Here is an 18,498-nt window from a genome sequence, read left to right as displayed (position 1 = left end):
GGCATATTTTTTCAATACAAAGGAGGGTTAACTCACTGAGAAGATGGGGAAATAACAGCAAAGAGCTGATTATAATGAGAAGGTTAAGAATCGGGCCCAACTCAAACAGTACATCATGAGTGGGCTATGTGCGCGACAACACAACATGCTTTTAATATGCAGGCAGTATAGTGAGGAAAGGAAGGTGATGATGAGGATGGACTGAGGAAGATGAGAATGGTGGATGGGGATGAGAAGAGCATTTTGAGCTGGATAGAGGCGGGAGGAAAGAGGCTTTCAAAGTTGACCTGTACTGGGCTGTCTAAAATGATGTAAGGTTGGATGAGTGAGACAGATGACCAGAAGGCGGCAGTAGTGCCACAATATGGATGGCAACTGCCGTTAAAACCAAAAGAAGAAGAAGAAGCAAGGAAGCGGAAGTAATTAGGAAGCCTGTTCCGAATTAGAGAAATCGTCTGCTCCTTAGACAGAAAGTCTGAACTATGACGAGCCGGACAACTCCACAGCAAAGTCGGGACAGTCGAGACAAATACACAGTCCTGCTCCCGACCTATAACGAAAGGGAAAACCTCCCTTTGATTGTGTGGCTTTTGGTAAAATATTTCAGCGAAAGGTTTGTTCCTGCAATTTTAGATTTAACGAGATCATCTGCCTTCGGTTTCTGGACGGTTTACAGGTTCAGTATTGAATCAATTACTTGATAAAGTTAGTTTGCACATTTGCCTGTTTTCACAGTGGATATGACTACGAGATCATCGTTATCGACGATGCAAGCCCAGATGGGACACTGGAGGTAGCCAAACAATTGCAGGAGATTTACGGAAAAGATAAAGTGGTAAATAGTGCATGTCAGATCCAAGTTGTGTTTAATTTTACAAAGTAACAAAATGTAGTTCGGCATTTAACCATAAGTGCAACTATCAGAAAAGTATTCAGTACGTTTAGCATTCAACAGTGATTTTTGGGTGATATAAATATATTGGCATTAAATGGTAACTACCTGCCCAGCTAAACATGCTGTGGTGCAATCTCAAATATTTACTGTAAGCTTTTGTTGTTGTCAACACACACACACACAGTTATCAGTCAATACCAGTTATTGACTGATAACTGACATTATATTTCTAATATTTTCTTTAGATAAAAATTTTGTTCATTCTACTCTCAGACTTCTTGAACAGAATGTTGGTAATATCACTACAATGCTTTTTGTTTGTGGTACAGGTTCTACGACCAAGAGCATCCAAACTGGGGCTTGGTAAGTTTATAGGTGTAACTCTTATCAGCACATATTGTGGTAGCCGTCCTTGACGACCTCAGGATATTTTTAAAGGAACTGCTTACCTCCACGGCATAAAGCAGGCGACTGGAAACTTCATCTTTATAATGGATGCAGATCTTTCCCACCATGTGAGTTGACCTCTTTTGTTGCATATGCTTAGTTCAGTGTTTCACATTTGTAAAGTATTTAAGGGAAATAATCAATGAGTGACTTTCTTTTTATGATTTTCTTTCAGCCCAAATTTATGCCAGACTTTATTAAGTAGGTAACTCTTTTCTTGTCCTATCAGAATTTAGTTCTTTGAGTTTAGATAGTAAATTATCATCAAACAAATAATAATATTACTGTCAAATTGATGACAGAAAGATGCCAGTCTATTTCTATGCAGGCTAATGGAACATTTGGTCTGGTGTGTATTTGTGCAAAATCATCTTAAATTAAGGATAAATTAATTTTGAAACATGACTTTTATGTTTTATGTTGACTTTTATGCAGCACACCCACCACAGCTGGTGCAGTGGTTGGGGCTGTTGCCTCAAAGCACTATTTTAATTTTTTTTTGCACTTTTCATTTCTTGTTACTGGAATATAGTCCAACTTGCTTGTGAGGTCATTCAGTCTAAATCAACTTTACATTTGGCGATAAAGAGATGAGATATGTATCAGATCTCAACACGGTGACTTTACAGTGCATCCATGTTGCATGTCCAATCACAAACCCTATTTATCTCTCTTGATCAGAAAGCAAAAGGAAGGTAATTATGATCTTGTGTCTGGTACTCGCTACCGCGGTAGTGGCGGAGTGTATGGCTGGGATCTTCGTAGGAAGCTTATCAGGTAAATCCAAGCTGATGCAGTCTTCAGTCATCCCTCTGACACCATCTCCAGCTTCTGCGGTCATGTTTCACTGTCTTGTCTTTATTCTGTTGCCTTTTTATCTTCAGTCGAGGGGCAAACTTTTTGACTCAGACCCTGCTGAGACCTAATGCATCAGATCTGACTGGCAGTTTTAGGTAAATGCTGCAAAAGTTGTTCCAGAACCACCACAATGCATGCAGTTCTTGGTTTCCCTCATATCCCTGCTTCTCTATTTTCTTAGGTTGTACAAGAAGGAAGTCTTGGAGACTCTGGTTGAGAAATGCATGTCCAAAGGTTATGTCTTCCAAATGGAGATCATAATTCGGGCCAGGCAACTGAAATACACTATTGGAGAAGTAAGACAGTAATAAAATTTATTTGTTAGCATCGGTGTTGGCATTGTTACTATTATTCCTCTTCTGAACATAGACCTTGCTTCTGTAGTATTTAGTTTAAATGAGTGGCAATTTATAATGGAAACTCCTTAATCTCATCAACAGGTACCAATTTCTTTTGTGGATCGCGTTTATGGAGAATCCAAACTCGGCGGAAACGAGATTGTTTCATTCGCAAAAGGACTGCTCCTACTTTTTGCCACAACATGAATTGATGATACTTATTTCTGATTTTCCATGGGATTTCTTTTCAATGTCAAAGTTTCCACTCATTTTAAAACTGAAATCTTTACAGTTTTTGTAGTAGTCTGAGGGAAGGTAATCCACCTGATGCCTGTGGTAGTCCTGTGATATGACATTTCTCTTCTGTTCCAAAGGGTTTAACTTGGGCAGCCACTGTTAAAACAATGACAAACTGCAAATTTTGATACACACTTTTTTAAACACACTATAAGCAGTGTTCATCAAAAATGCATTTTCTTGCAAAGATAAACACAAAACTATCATAGCATTATCTGTAATCGACAGAGTAGTTACCAGGATTTTTTTCTGGATTTTTAAGAATGTCCCACTTTAATTTTACTAATTTAATGTTAATAATTGGTCCATAATTGATAGTTAATCTCAAATATTAACTTAGAATGATCAAGAATTAATATTACCCTTATTTTCAGACTTTAGCTAGTGATTTAACATTAAAAAATAGGTTTTCAATTTAAAAAAAAACTACCTGCACTTATTTTTTAAAATACAAATACTAAATTGATATTTTTTCCACTCAAAACTATTGAATGAGGTAATTGCAGTTTAATACTCTTGTTCTCAAAAAAAGATCACTAATAATTCCAGCCAATTGTAAACCAAGACACTCAAATGAACCTGCCCATTGTTGAATTGCTGCCCATGTTCTTCTAATTTTTTTATTTTATTTAAATGCCATCCTTTTTTTCTATCAGTTTCAGAACTTATTACATTATTTTTCTGGACTATTATTTTTATTCCTTGACCCCCTGTTAGCATGTCAGGATATGTCTAGTGATTAAGTTTGTTGGGTAATGGGAGTTTTTCTTTATTATTGGTCTTTATTTATGGGTTTTCTTTTTTTGACCATTGTCTTTGAAAATAAAAGTGGAGCTATTTTAAAGACGCGATTAACGTATCTGGTTAAAGGTTTATCCCAAGTTACCATAACACCAAGCCCACCATGTTCCTTCCACCGAACCAACCGAGCTGTTCGCAAAGCGCATGCGCAGTCCAGAAGCCCCTCTTAGGGACTGCGCCATCTGTCGGCCAGACCGCTCAATCACCAATCTGGATTGTTTCACCCCACCGTCTGAAACAGAAAAATAGCACAACGTACATCTGTAAGGTAATTTATTTGACCAGCAAATATATGCGTAATTTCAAAGGATAATGAAGGGTTCGGCGAACTTGGTTCGCCTGGACATTTGAGGTTTTTTTTAAATTGATAATTAAATAGACGTCACTTCCGGAGTTTTTATTAGCGCCATTTTGGGTCGGGCAGTTTCAGCACTGTATTGTTTGACAGGAGAATGGGCAGAGGGTTATCAGTAAAGGCAATAGACACACTCAAGCGATTTGCTTAAAAATGTGGCTATGCCGGGAGTAGCTACGACCAGAGGATATGTTTCTGTTCCCACCAGGATAAAATAGCACAGTTTAATTTAATTATGAGCCAGAATATTTTTGCCCCTTTGCCGACTAGAGGATAGAGACTAGTCCGAACCACCGAGAGAGAATCGTGCTTGGAGGATACACGAACGGCCGGTTTGCACGTTCTCCGCCACGAAGCTATTTGTCATTTGAAGGAAGCAATACGTCTGAGAGCTTTCTGAACTGTATCCCGTCATCCTTAGCAGGCACGTTTCTCTCAAGCTGGAGCTGTGGATGTGAAAGCAGGTAAACTTGTTCGCCTTAATGTTGTGTAAGACCATCAAAGCTAGCTGTTGGCCGTAGCTGCGTACTGTGATGTGATCAGTGGCTCCTCAACTACTGCTAAGGTAACTTGGCTATCGCCATAGTCAGTTAAATGTGTCTAAAAGTTATGGCCGATCAGCGTAGTCCCAGTAGCTGAGTATTTGATTTTAAAACATCCCATCCAGCGGCTGAAACACAAAACATGTAGCCTTGGTTTTTGAGCAGTCCATATTGTTTGCTGGCTATCTTAGCATGCTAACTCGGTGCGGTGTGACTAGTTTTTGTTATTGACAGTGATGCCTTGGCAAATCTAATAAACTGGATCCTGCCAAGTGTTGACATACAGGTTAGATTAACTAGCCTTTATTGCAGATTTATATACTGTCCAAAACACGATATAAGGTGAGATATTATGCGCGCAGCTGGCATCTACATTTCGGGACACGTTATTTCAAAAAATGTGTTCGGGCCAACTCAAAGAGAAGATTTCTGTTATATCCTGGCGGACCACGATGAGACTAGATTGCCCTGGGACTATGATGTGATACCTTTAGGTTAATCGATGGTGAGATTGAGATCTGTCACATTCTGATCATCCTCATCACGATCACAACTGTCCACCACGCAACTCTGCGGTGTCGGATGGAGTTTATGGAATACAACGTTTTCGAGTGACAGTACGGATTTTACTAGTCACTTCTTTTAAAGCAAAAAAAGATTATTAAATGTTGGTAGTGGTTGAAAAGGAAATGGGGTCAGATCCTATTGAAGGTTTGTTCGGATCCATTTCTTTGTGTCAGAATACACACACTTCAGAGTAACCTCCTCTTGCCGCCCCCTCCTTCCTTCCTTTCCTCCTCTCCTTCCCGGTTGTTTCCTTATTTCCTTTCTTTGCTTCCCCTCTGCTCCTGTCCCCTGCCTCTCCTCACCTCCCTCATTTCTTCCTTCTCCCTCTGTACATGGCTGTCCTACCTCCCTTGCCCCCCCCCCCACACACACACACACACTTCCCTCCCTCACCCTCTCATCTCTTCCACTCTCATTCACACTTCCTTCTCTTCCTTCCAACTCCCCAACTCATACATATACTCCCCCTCCCCTCCACTGATCACCCTTGCTCCTTCTGTCCCTCCCCTTCCAACATCACTTGCTCTTCTCTGCTTCTTCCTCCCCTGCCACTGCAGACATATTGGAGAGACTGCTGCTGACTCAATAGGAGGTGCCATTCTGTGGCTGCTATTGCTAAGCAAGGAGAAAAATGAGACGGGCAGGCTATAGGGAAAGCCTACGAGATGAAATTCCAATTTAGCAGCATCTACCGGTAATGGGAGAAATAAGGGATGGCCCTAGAAATAGGACAAATTTTTGCACTTGTAGATGGATCATGGGAATCCAAATCAAGTGAGGAATGGATTACACATGAGAGGCTTCTGAAAAGTTGAATAGAAAAGCCAGATGTGCAGCACTGCTGCAGCAGGACACAACAGTGCATTTAGCCCATAGAAAACCAAGATGCACAGGAAACCATGGCGTTTGAAAATTTCTATAGAAATTGTAAATGTAATCTCTATAATTGTGCCTTTTAACTTAAGACCTTGGCAATATCAAAGGAATATTTGGTGATTACAGTTGATGTTTTGCTGAGACAGTTTAGAGCCATTGCATTTGTTTGAGAATCTGTACTTTTGATTCATGATTGAGTTTTAAACCATTTCTGCTCATGCAAGAAATATTTAAACATTTTCTTAAAATGAACATGATCACTCTTTATAGGTTAAATACACTGCTCAAAAAGATTAGAGGAACACTTTTTAATCAGAGTATATCAACCTATCAGTCAAACTTCCAGGATATTGATCTGATCAGTTAAGTAGCAGAGGGGGTTGTTAATCAGTTTCTGCTGCTTTGTTGTTAATGAAATCAACAACAGGAGCATCAGAGGGGCAACAATGAGACGGCCCTCAAAACAGGAATGGCTTTCCAGGTTGAGGCCACTGATACTTTTTTCCCTCCTCTTCTCTTTTGGCTGATTTTTTACTGACTGACTTTCTACTGCTGTAGTTCTTCATTTGGCTTGGATCAACATCTGTGTTGATAGCATGGTGTGGTACCTGATCGCTACAGAGGTTGCACAAGTAGTCCAACTCCTCCAGGATGGCACATCAATACGTGCTGTAGCAAGGAGGTTTGCTGTGTCTGCCAGCACAGTCTCAAGAGCATGGAGGAGATTCCAGGAGACGGGTAGTTACTCCAGGAGAGCTGGACAGGGCCGTAGAAGGTCCTTAAACCCTCAGCAGGATCGGTATCTACTCCTTTGTGCAAGGAGGAACAGGATGAGCACTGCCAGAGCCCTACAAAATGACCTCCAGCAGGCCACTGGTGTGAATGTTTCTGAAACAGGCTCCATGAGGGTGGCCTGAGGGCCCAACGTCCTGTAGTGGGCCCTGTGCTCACTGCGCGGCGCCGTAGAGCTCGATTGGCATTTGCCACAGACCACTAGAGTTGGCAACTACGCCACTGGCGCCCTGTGCTCTTCACCGATGAGAGCAGGTTCAACCTGAGCACACGCGGCAGATGTGAAAGGGTCTGGAGATGCTGTGGAGACCGTTATGCTGCCTGCAACATCATTCAGAGTGACCGGCTTGGTGGTGGGTCAGTGATGGTCTGGGGAGGCATATCCCTGGAAGGATGCACAGACCTCTACAGGTTAGATAATGGCACCCTGACTGCTGTTAGGTATTAGGATGAAATCCTTGGACCCGTTGTCAGAACCTACGGTGCTGCAGTGGGACCTGGGTTCCTCCTGGTCCACGACAATGGCCGACCTCATGTGGCTAGAGTATGCAGGCAGTTCCTGGAGGATGAAGGAATTGATACCATTGACTGCCCCCCACGGTCACCTGACTTAAACCCAATAGAACACCTCTGGGACATTATGTTTAGGTCCATCCGGTGCCACCAGGTTGATCCGCAGAGTGTCCAGGAGCTCAGTGATGCCCTGGTCCAGAACTGGGCAGAGATCGCCCAGGACACCATTCGTCGTCTCATCAGGAGCCCCGACGATGTCAGGCATGCGTACAAGCACGTGGGGCCACACAACCTACTGAGAATCATTTTGAGTTGCTACAATGACATTTTGGCAAAATGGACCAGTCTGCTGCATCATTTTTTCACTTTAATTTTTGGGGTGTCGATTGGGTGTTGATTTCCCCCCTCTATAAGGTGATCATTTTCATTTCTATCAAATTATGTGACATCATTTTGTTACTAATAAATAAAGATATTCAAGATCATTTCCCCCCCACCTGTTCAGATCTGATGTGTTTTTGAAGTGTTCCTCTAATTTCTTTGAGCAGTGTATATATATATAAATATAAAAACATTCTAATTGTTCATATCAGTATTTACATAAAATCATAATGGTTGGCTTTGCTTTTGAGTTGACTGGTGCTGCTCTTAGTAGGTTACAGCTAGCAACTGTAGCAATGCAAAAGAGATTGTTAATATATAACATGACATAGTAAAATGTAGTCACAGCAGTCACAAGCCTATTTTAAGCTATTTTATTAAATTTCAAAGTTGGTATTGTGTGTTTCCTCTACATACACGAGCCAGCAGCAACAAAGCAGGGCGTTGCACTGGAGGGTTTACAAAATGAACACATATAGCTTTTCACATGTAGATATAATACCACTGTTTAATTTGGAATAATTTGGGCCAAATATATAGGGGATGTCGCAGAGTGGAAAAATTGCACTGCGTTGTGGGCTTTCTGAAAAATGTTTACATGTCGGCGGCATGGACGACGCTGCCCTTGTGTTCTGTTCTTTGGTTTTAGCACGTTTAAAAACATGTCCCAAACATGCTGTATCATTAAGTGCCACCATCGTTCACATGATGGGTCCAAAAAAAACCCCTGTGGGCTTCTGTTATGCCGCATCACTGTTAGCGTTACCCAAGTTAGACATGGGCGTATATGTGCCCTAAATCACAGATAAATAACCCTAATAACTCCCGACATATTTCCCAAGTAAATGAAGTCAATTCCAGACTGAAAATACATTTAGCTAGAAACAAATCATAAAGGCGGACACAACATCTGTTGGTCAAAACCCACCAGTCAGCACCCCGGTGAGGTCCAGGTGTGTTTACAGCTCTGATGCAAACTAAAAACTGATGCTAACTCTTATGGCAGCTGTGGCCTACAATTCATTTTGCAATCGCATGCCCCTTCAAGCCCTCTATAATCACTGCGATACTCCTACATGCACAATCTTGAACGAAAACTGTTCTGCAATGTTTTAAATCTGATATTCATTTGTAATTTTTTTTCTTTTTATCACATATTCCCAAAGATGCTAAACCACAATGGCATCTGTTAAACATTGACGGTATTCATTGACAGTTTTCATTATGTGTGTTTTCCATTCAGGTGGAGACAATGTTCCAGCTGCCAGTCAATAACATTGTGAGTCTGCGCAAAGCAAGGAAAAATGTCAAGAAGGTCCTGGGGGACATTGGCTTAGAGTTTTGTCGGGATCACCTTGAGGTAAATATTGACACGGTCTTGTGTTGACATCATACCGCATCCCATTTTTATAGCCCCTTTCACACTAGAGAAAAATCCTGCATTTTCTCAGATAGATGCTGCTCTTTTTGGCAATGTGAAAGAGTTGTCACAGCATTTCACCCCTGGACAAATGACCTTGCAACCTACCGGGGAAATTTGCAGCTTGACTCTAAAAAAGAAAGGAGCCCTTTGCCTTTCTTGATGCTGTTGATGTACCCGCGTATTGTATTCTGACATGTTCAGTCTGTGCTCAGCTTTGATACTTTGTATAAGGGACAAAATTGCAAGGTATAAAGCCACACACCAAGGCCAACCCTTAAATATTCCACATCACCATTCTCATTTCAGTCTGAAAGCCTCACATGACATGTCTGTATAGATTCTCAATCATCCAGGTCATAGTTATCCATAGAACTACATAGAACTGTGTAGAACTACATAACATAGAACTGTGTTGTGCCATTCTTCCACAGAAGAATGGCACAACACAGACTTTCTACCTCTTCAGGTCAGGACTCAGCAGTCCACTTACACTTAAAGGAGAGTGGGCACTCCTTTGAGGACAGCCAAGTACGGGTACTGGCCAGAGAAGACCGCTGGTTTGAGAGGGGTGTCAAGGAAGCTATCCATGTCAAATTGGAAAAATTATCCTTAAACGGAGGTTTCCCACATGGGAAAATTTAGAGCCCAACAGCAGAAAATGCAGAAAAAATAAAATTTGAGATAAGAATAGAAAATATACAAAAAAGGATGTGTATGTATATAATAAACCAAGATAAATGGACAATCAGCCTTTTTTATACCTGTACATAGTACAGAGGGTGAATACAATATACATATCAGAATATATAATATTCAGATTGTGTTAGCGGGCATTATGTTTATTGTGCAGTCTGACAGCAGCCGGCAGGAAAGATCTGCGATACCTCTCCTTCACACAGCGAGGGTGGAGCAGCCGCTCACTGAAGGAGCTGCCCAGTGCTGTCAGGGTGTCCTGTAGGGGGTGGGACGTGTTGTTCAACATGGATGACAGCTTAGCCATCATCCTCCCGTTTCCCACCACCTCCACTGAGTCCAGGGGACATCCCAGGACAGAGCTGGCCCTCCTTACCAGTCCATCTCCTCCTGTCCCTGTGCGTGATGCTACTGGACCAGCAGACTATCCCATAAAAGATGGCTGATCCCACCAAAGAGTCATAGAAAGTCCTCAGGAGTGGTCCCTGCACTCCAAAAGACCTCAGTCTCCTGAGCAGGAACAGTCTGCTATTGCCCTTCTGTGTTGTGTGTCCAGTCCAGGTTATTGTTTAGTGAACACGCAGGTACTTATAGGTCTTTACAACGTCGGCGTCCGTTCCCAGGATGTTCACCGGTGCAGGCGGGGGGTAGTTGTTAACGCCTGTGGAGATCCACCACCAGCTCCTTGGTTTTGCCAGCGTTGATCTGGAGGTTGTTCCGCAGGCTCCAGTCCACAAAGACCTGAATAAGTCCTCTGTACTCCATCTCGTCCCCATCAGCGATGAGGCCGACAGCAGCAGAGTCGTCAGAGAACTTCTGGAGGTGGCAAGATGACAAATTGTATGAAAAGGTTGTGGTGTAGAGGGTGAACAGGAAAGTAGCCAGAACTGTTCCCTGCGGGATACCGGTGCTGCAGATTAGCCGATATGACTCGGAGCCCCACTCCTGGGCTACCACCTTAACGTGGTGGAGGGGTTTGCGTGTCCCAGTGATCCTAGGAGCTCTGTTGTCTGGGGCTTTATGCCCCTGGTAGGGCCACCCATGGCAAACAGGTCCTAGGTGAGGGATCAGACAAAGCGTAGCCCAGGACCCCCAATGATGAAAACGATTATTGGTCCCAAGTTTCCCTTGCCTGGATGCAGGTCACCCAGGCCCCCTCCTGGAGCCAGGCCTGGGGGCGGTGCACGTTGGCGAGTGCCTGGTGGCCGGACCTCTGCCCATGGACTCCGGCCGTGCACAGCCCGAAGAGGCAACATGGGACCCCCTTCCCATGGGCTCACCACCTGCAGGAGGGGCCAAGGGGGTCGGGTGTATTGTGTGTTGGGTAGCGGCCGAAGGCGGGGACCTTGGTGGTCTGATTCCCGGCTGCATAAACTGGCTCTAGGGACATGGAATGTCACCACTCTGATGGGAAAGGAGCCTGAGTTGGTGTGTGAGGTTGAGAAGTTCGGACTACATATAGTCGGCCTCACCTGGACGCACAGCAAGGGCTCTGGAACCAGTCTTCTTGAGAGGGGTTGGACTCTCTACCACTCTGGAGTTGCCGATGGTGAGAGGTGACGGGCAGGGGTGGCAATTCTCGTTGCTCCCCAGCTCAGTGCCTGTATATTGGAGTTTACCCCGGTGGATGAGAGGGTAGCCTCCCTTCGCCTTGGGGTGGGGGACGGATCCTGACTGTTGTTTGTGCCTATGGCCCAAACAGCAGTTCAGCGTATCCACCCTTTTTGGAGTCCTTAGAGGGAGTGCTGGAGAGTGCCCCTTCTGGGGGCTCCCTCGTCCTCCTGGGTGACTTCAATGCTCACGTTGGCAGCGACAGTGTGACCTGGAGAGGTGTGATTGGGAAGTACGGACTTCTGTGCTTGTCTCAGATTGTCCACAACGAACACCTTGTTCAGGCATAAAGGTGTCCACATGTGCATTTGGCACCAGGACGCCTTAGGCCGCAGATCGATGATCGACTTTGTGGTCGTGTCATCGGATTTGCGGCCGCATGTTCTGGACACCCGGGTGAAGAGAGGGGCAGAGCTGTCAACTGATCACCACCTGGTGGTGAGTTGGCTCCGATGGTGGGAAGGATGCCGGACAGACCCAGCAGACCCAAACGTATTGTGAGGGTCTGCTGGAAACGCCTGGCAGAGTCTCATGTCAGAAGGAGCTTCAACTCACACCTCCGGGAGAGTTTTGACCATGTCTCGGGGAAAGCGGGGGACATTGAGTCCGAGTGGACCATGTTCCGTGCCTCCATTGTTGAGGCAGCTGACCGGTGCTGTGGCCGCAAGGTGGTGGGTGCCTGTCGTAGCGGCAATGCCCGAACCCACTGGTGGACACCAGCGGTGAGGGATTATGTCAGGCTGAAGGAGTCCTATCGGGCCTTACTGGCCTGTGGGACTCCTGAGGCAGCAGCTCGGTACCGGCAGGCCAAGGGAGGTGTGCAGGAGGTAGATGACGGCATCATCCACCCCGATGCTCGGCTGGTAGGCGAACTGCAGCGGGTCCATGAAGGAGCTCACCAGTGGGCGCAGGTGGGCGAGGATGAGTCTCTCCAGCGTCTTCATCAGATGAGATGTCAGAGCTACCGGCCTGTAGCTGTTGAGCTCCTTGTGGTGTCTTCGGCACTGGGATGATACAGGACGTCTTCCACAGCTGTGGCACGATAACAATTCACTCCACAAGTGATTAGTGCAGCTGGGGTAGGCTCAATAGGATAGGCTTAATTCTGGCATTCATTTGCTGTGTTGTCATTTCCTCTTCTTGACAGTGGCTTCTAAAAGGTCACAAGATGTATTTCTGTCCAATGTTGCATTACTTTTAATTTTGCGCTCTACAATTCCCAAAGTGGTGATTTTTAATTTTTTTTTGTGACGAAGCAGCCATGTTTGTGTCGATGTGTTTTTCTGAACAGGACGTGATGTGATGATTTGCTGTGGTGCTACACCGCAATGCCACCATATCCTGCCAAAAAGATAAGGCTGATTTTGACAGCCTTTAGGAGTCAAAACATATGAGATTTATCAAATATTGGATTTACTATTGGGCATTTAAAGCTGCTCTTTTAGAGGGTAGGATGCATTTTGACTATCAGATACTAAGCATTTTACCTTTCGAACATGAACATCAGGCGATTTCTCACCCATGTGGTTGTGGTCAATGTTGATGGAGTTGTTAAGTGTGAAGGTAATATTCTAGGGTTACTTTACTGTAATGCAATTTAGGCAAAGAAGTTCACAGGATGTTTACTTCTGGTGGATTTGCATTTGGCAGCTGACTGACTGGATCTGAAGTTCATGTGAAAACTAGTAACAGTAAAACAGTTACTATCATTAGTCTGAAAATGAATGTAGCATTCTTTAAAAGCAGGAATGTCCTTGCAAGGTAAGGACCATAATAGGACATCTTTTTGTATCCAGCATGATAGCATAGCCCTGAAAATCATTTGGATTTTGGATTGATGCTTTCTTAGAGGTACTTCGAAAAATAATATATATATATGATCTTTAATTGTTAATCACTGATTTCATTTACTAGGACTATAAAGACTTTACTCCTCCAGAGGTGTACATAAAGCACACATCATGGGAAGATGTGTGTATGTGGGAACCTTCACATACCAAAGCCCAGGTTTGTGTCCAGTTTTACACATCCATAATTAGTTATTTTTTCCTGGCAGCATCCACATTCCAATATCTAAATCTACTGGTAATAAATGTACAGTATAAGTCTAACAATTGAATTTAAAATGTATTCTAACTTTTGTGTCTCCCTGATTCTGACCCTTAGGATTACAGATCAAAGCCTTTCTGCTGCTCTGGCTGTCTCTTCTCATCAAAGTACTTCTCTGCATACAAGAGCCACTTCCGTAATGTTCATAGTGAGGACTTTGAAAACAACATCTTGCTCAACTGCCCATATTGTACTTACAATGGCGACAAAAAGACTCTGGAAACACATGTCAAATTTTTCCACATGCCAAATAACGTGGCACGGCAAGGTTCTGGTGGAGTAGTGGTGGCCGCGGGTGGGTTCACGTTGAAGGATGGATTGCTGAAAAGGACTGCTGAAAGTGTGGAACAGGCAGTATATTACTGCAAAAAGTGCACTTATAGGGATCCTTTGTACAATGTTGTGAGGAAGCACATTTATCGGGAACATTTCCACCAAGTGGCCCAGCCTTACATTGTAAAACCAGGGGAGAAGACCCATGTTCAGAATTGTGGATCGCAGATTAATAATACAAACAATGTTGCTGGAAACCAAATACACTGCAAGAAGTGTTTATTTGTTCCAAAGACCTATGAAGCACTTGTCCAGCATGTCATTGAGGACCACGAGAGAATTGGATACCAAGTCACTGCCATGATTGGGCACACCAGTGTAATAGTTCCCCGTCCTAAACCTTTAATCGTGACCCCGCTTAAAATGCAAGGTGAAAAAACCATCATTGGGATGGGCCCTAAGGGTGCAGTGATGGCCACCACCAGATCTCCCAGCTCACAGAATCCGAGTTACATAAATGCTGCATCGAAGACAGGCTTCAAGTCAAGTCTTCTACCTGGGACAAAACACGATGCAGTGAGATTAAAGAATGTGAGCGCTCAGCCTTTGTCTGCAGGCAGTCAGCAAGTGAGGATAACTTTGGCAGGAAATTCCCAGGTTCCTGTTCCGTTGCAGTCGCAAGCAGCAAAACGGGTCATTTCTGGTGCAAGTCTGAAGGGTTCAGGTATGATCGGGGGTTCTTTATCACTCAAGTCCAACTCATTGGGTACGCGTGTTCAGGCTGCAGCAACTACTGTAGCCTCCGTCATGGCCAAGAAAGGCGGTTCCTCGGTCCTGGGTACATCATACACTCAGAAGTGGAAGATTTGCACGATCTGCAACGAGCTTTTTCCGGAGAATGTTTACAGTTCTCATTTTGAGAAGGAGCATAAAGCCGAGAAGGTTTTGGCCGTAGCCAACTACATCATGAAGATCCACAACTTTACCAGCAAATGTCTTTACTGTAACCGATATCTCCCCAGTGACACGTTGCTAAACCACATGCTGATTCACGGTCTTTCTTGTCCACATTGCCGTGCAACCTTCAACGATGTTGAGAAGATGGTGACGCACATGCGATTGTCACACCCAAATGAGAGCGTAGGCCCACATACAGGCTCTCCCTTAACATTTGACCTTACACTGCAGCAGGGAAATCCTAAGAACGTTCAGTTGATTGTGACTACTTACAACATGAGGGATGCCCCAGAGGAATCTGTAGCATTTCATGCTCAAAACACAAACAATTCTATTGTATCTTTGTCTGCCTCACTGATTTCAGGGAAGCGGTTAATGCCTCAGCTGCCAACCAAAACTTTGGGGACTGCGGATGGGACTCCAACTAAGATTGCCCCACAGGCATCTGTGCCATACAAGAGAGATGTTGGAAAGACACTGTGTCCACTTTGTTTCTCTATACTCAAGGGACCCATCTCAGATTCACTGGCACATCACCTGAGAGAGAGACATCAGGTAATCCAGACTGTTCACCCTGTAGAAAAGAAATTGACCTACAAGTGTATCCACTGCTTGGGAGTTTATACCAGTAATATGACCGCTTCCACCATCACTCTCCATTTGGTGCACTGTCGAGGTGTAGGAAAATCCCAGAATGGACAGGACAGTAAAGATGCTCATTATTCTCGGGTCCAAAGCAGTGCCCTTAAACGCATCAACCTTGACAGCTTGATTACTAACGAACCAAAACGTAGAAGAGCAGGACCCCCCGGAGAAAGAGCCAAACCAGGAGACAGTAATGGTCCGTTCATAATTGAAAAAGATCCAGATGAACCTGTACTTCTAGCTCTTGACCCAAAAGGATATGAAAATGAAACCTATGAATCTAGAAAAACATTTCTAACGCAGTACTTCAATAAGGCACCATATCCCACACAACAGGAGGTGGAAAAGCTGGCTGCAAGCCTTTGGCTGTGGAAATCTGACATTACCAGTCACTTTCTCAATAAAAGGAGGCAGTGCATACAGGAATGTGAATCTCGGAATGCCAGTGTGTTGCTGGGTTTCAGTATGCATGAAGTGAACAAAGTGAGCCACAAACTGGTGTTCTGTGAGGACGGGACTTACGAGGGCAGACACTGCAGGAGGCGGACCTCGAAGATGTGCATTGGTGTGTCGCAGCAGGCTCTCCACAGACACAGGGAACGTGTCGGAGCCAGTACCGCTGGGGTGCTGTTGCACCAGGGAACAGCAAGTGAAACATTGGAACGTACTAAAGCTCAAACATTTCCACTTCCATCAAAAACGGACCAAACCAAGACAATCAATGACAGTTTACCACAGCGGCTGCCTCTAAACACTCCTGAGCCCATTCCCATCGCCTCTGACAGCGACGAGGACGAGCGCCAACAGGAGTGTAATGACGAAGGGCAGGACCTACACCCCTGTGCTGACAGAGGACTGACTGAGGCTAGAATAAAAGCGGGGCTCAGAAACCTCTCAGAGTTTCATATGTCTGATGATGAGGAGCACGTAGAAAACGGACTTGGAGTTTTAGAGAGCTCAGAAGTAAAAGCTGATAAAGGAAAAGATACTATGCCAATCATTATTCCCAAATTTGTGCCATCATCTACAAGGGGTAGTAGTGACAGGGGCCAACTGGGCAAACAGGTTTGACTAACGAAGAATCCTTAGATATTATTCAACAAAGCTGCCTCATCTGGACTGAAGGGTGTGTGTGTGTGTGTGGGTGTGTAAAAAGTAGATAAAGGTTTATTAAAGTTATTACATTTTTAGGAGCAATTGAGAGATTTTAGAATGAAATGAATTTTGGACAGAATGGAACGTAATAAGGAATTGCTGATGCTCTATTGTCGAAAGTGGGACTTTAAAACAATACTTTGATGTGATTTGAAGCTATTTAGCTGACCAGATAATCAATCTTTTGTGTAATTATACTGCGATGGGCTGTGTGTAAATTTGTACAAACCTTCAGCAACGTTTGAACACTCAACATGGTATGCTTAACAGTAAATGTTGCTTTGGTGGCTCATATTTACATGTTTATTTTCAATGAGGAAATAGTTTTTTGGGGAACTTTTATATATCATAACTTTATATATGTGTGTGTGTGTGTGTGTATATATGAATATGTGTATATATGTACATATATACGTATGTGTTGAGCTGTGTGTATATACACACATGCATACATGCATATATATACAGGTATATATATTTATACATACAGGTATATATATTTATACATACATATACACGCACGTGTGTGTGTATATATATGTGTGTGTGTGTGTGTGTGTGTAGTATGGATATGTGTGTATCTGTGTATATGAATATATGTGTACATACATGTAGTTATTTCCATTTTTAAAGCCGTGCCACCAACTTAGTCTGTCAAAGGGGTTCATTGTCAAGCTTTATGCTCATCAAAGTCTCTGCTGTGCCAGCATTCTATTGAGAATAGATGTTTCTTTGACCCAGCAACAATAGACCGTAAACCATAATGCTGATATAAAGGTTTTATTTTCCCCCTCCGAAAAGTTGAGTTCTATATGTGTTCTTTGAATTGTGCAAATTGTGCATGTGTTTTGTTACATTTTTCACTTAAGCATCTAAAGAACAATAAAGTGCTGTGATTGTGCTTCTCACAGAAATAATGTCTATGCCACATTCATTTGGGGGAAAAAAAGGTCAAACACATTTAAATTCTTGATGACTTTTACACAAACTCCAGGATTTAGTATGTAAAGTATTCAGCCCCATGACTAATTTATGTTTTTACTTATTTATTAAACCTTGAGGTAATGTATACTTATCCTCCCCAGGAAATCCAGTTTCAAATTACTTCCTACAAGCTATGAAAACTATTGTACAGAATGTAAAATAATTGGTTTCATGAATATGTAAACACACAAATATATAAATGACAGTTGTCATTTGCTTTTTTGTCTTAGTTTTTATTCATTGTGTGGCAACTGATGGTCAGAAAAAGCTCTATACTGGTATGATTTTATCAGAAGACAGGCCTCTCCCTCTCCCAGAGGGAGAGGGAGAGGGAGAGGGAGAGGGAGAAGGATGGGAGGGGAGGGGAGGGGAGGGGAGGGGAGGGGGAGAGGGAGAGGGAGAGGGAGAAGGATAGAAGAGAAGAGGGAGGGGGAGGGGTGAGGAGAGGAAGCCATGACCAGAGGCCTGTCAGGTGATCATGTTTCCGGACCCCGGCAGCCCCGGCCTATAGCAGCACAGCTAAGATGTGACCTAATGATTAGACGACCCCCTAAATATGATAATTTGTCTGTCTATGATAATAACTGGAACTACAGAATTAGTAACAATAAGCTTTTTCAAAGAGGAAGGTTTGAAGTCTGATCTTAAAAGTAGCGATGGAGTCAGCCTACCGTACCTGCACAGGGAGCTGGTTCCATAGCAGGGGGGGCCTGAGAGCGGAGCGGTCTATTGGGCTGGTAAGGTATCACTAAAAAAAGCCCATATACAGTATATTTAGATGAGGTCTTTGAAACCTTACACCTTTAAGTCTAATCACTTTTAATAATCTATTTGTAGAACTATCTATCCAAGATAGATATAGATCTATTGAAACGGATTATTAAAAGAAAAAAAAATCCAAATTACTTGTGAATGTCAGAGCTGTCGTGACAGCTGCTCCAGAGATGGAAGTCCATATTCATGCTGCAGCAGCTGTTGGCAGATAT

The 18,498-nt window shown here is 43.6% G+C and overlaps 2 protein-coding genes across 4 annotated transcripts; both read left to right on the top strand.

Moving 5' to 3' along the window:
• Window positions 1-386: 386 nt before the first annotated feature.
• dpm1 (dolichyl-phosphate mannosyltransferase subunit 1, catalytic) lies at window positions 387-3,686 on the top strand. Its single transcript, XM_057039746.1, has 9 exons — window positions 387-613; window positions 736-835; window positions 1,225-1,258; window positions 1,334-1,410; window positions 1,518-1,543; window positions 2,024-2,119; window positions 2,227-2,295; window positions 2,382-2,496; window positions 2,641-3,686. The coding sequence occupies exons 1-9, from the start codon at window positions 483-485 to the stop codon at window positions 2,743-2,745; spliced, it is 753 nt and encodes a 250-aa protein (XP_056895726.1). The 5' UTR covers window positions 387-482; the 3' UTR covers window positions 2,746-3,686.
• Window positions 3,687-4,041: 355 nt separating this feature from the next.
• adnpb (activity-dependent neuroprotector homeobox b) lies at window positions 4,042-17,445 on the top strand. 3 transcript variants are annotated; one of them, XM_057039742.1, is made up of 5 exons: window positions 4,042-4,455; window positions 7,417-7,695; window positions 8,906-9,022; window positions 13,304-13,396; window positions 13,556-17,445. In XM_057039742.1, exons 2-5 carry the CDS (start codon window positions 7,618-7,620, stop codon window positions 16,442-16,444), a joined length of 3,177 nt encoding a protein of 1,058 aa, XP_056895722.1. In that variant the 5' UTR covers window positions 4,042-4,455; window positions 7,417-7,617; the 3' UTR covers window positions 16,445-17,445. The 3 variants fall into 3 exon arrangements, with proteins under 3 accessions (XP_056895722.1, XP_056895723.1, XP_056895721.1); XM_057039743.1 differs by lacking the exon at window positions 7,417-7,695; XM_057039741.1 differs by lacking the exon at window positions 4,042-4,455 and having other exon boundaries at window positions 6,900-7,695.
• The last annotated feature ends 1,053 nt before the right edge of the window (window positions 17,446-18,498 follow it).

This window comes from Takifugu flavidus, chromosome 8 (assembly GCF_003711565.1).
Source record: "Takifugu flavidus isolate HTHZ2018 chromosome 8, ASM371156v2, whole genome shotgun sequence".
Classification (NCBI taxonomy): domain Eukaryota; kingdom Metazoa; phylum Chordata; class Actinopteri; order Tetraodontiformes; family Tetraodontidae; genus Takifugu; species Takifugu flavidus.
The sequence above is the reverse complement of the archived record's forward strand: the minus strand, read 5'-3'. Positions and strand labels throughout refer to the sequence as shown.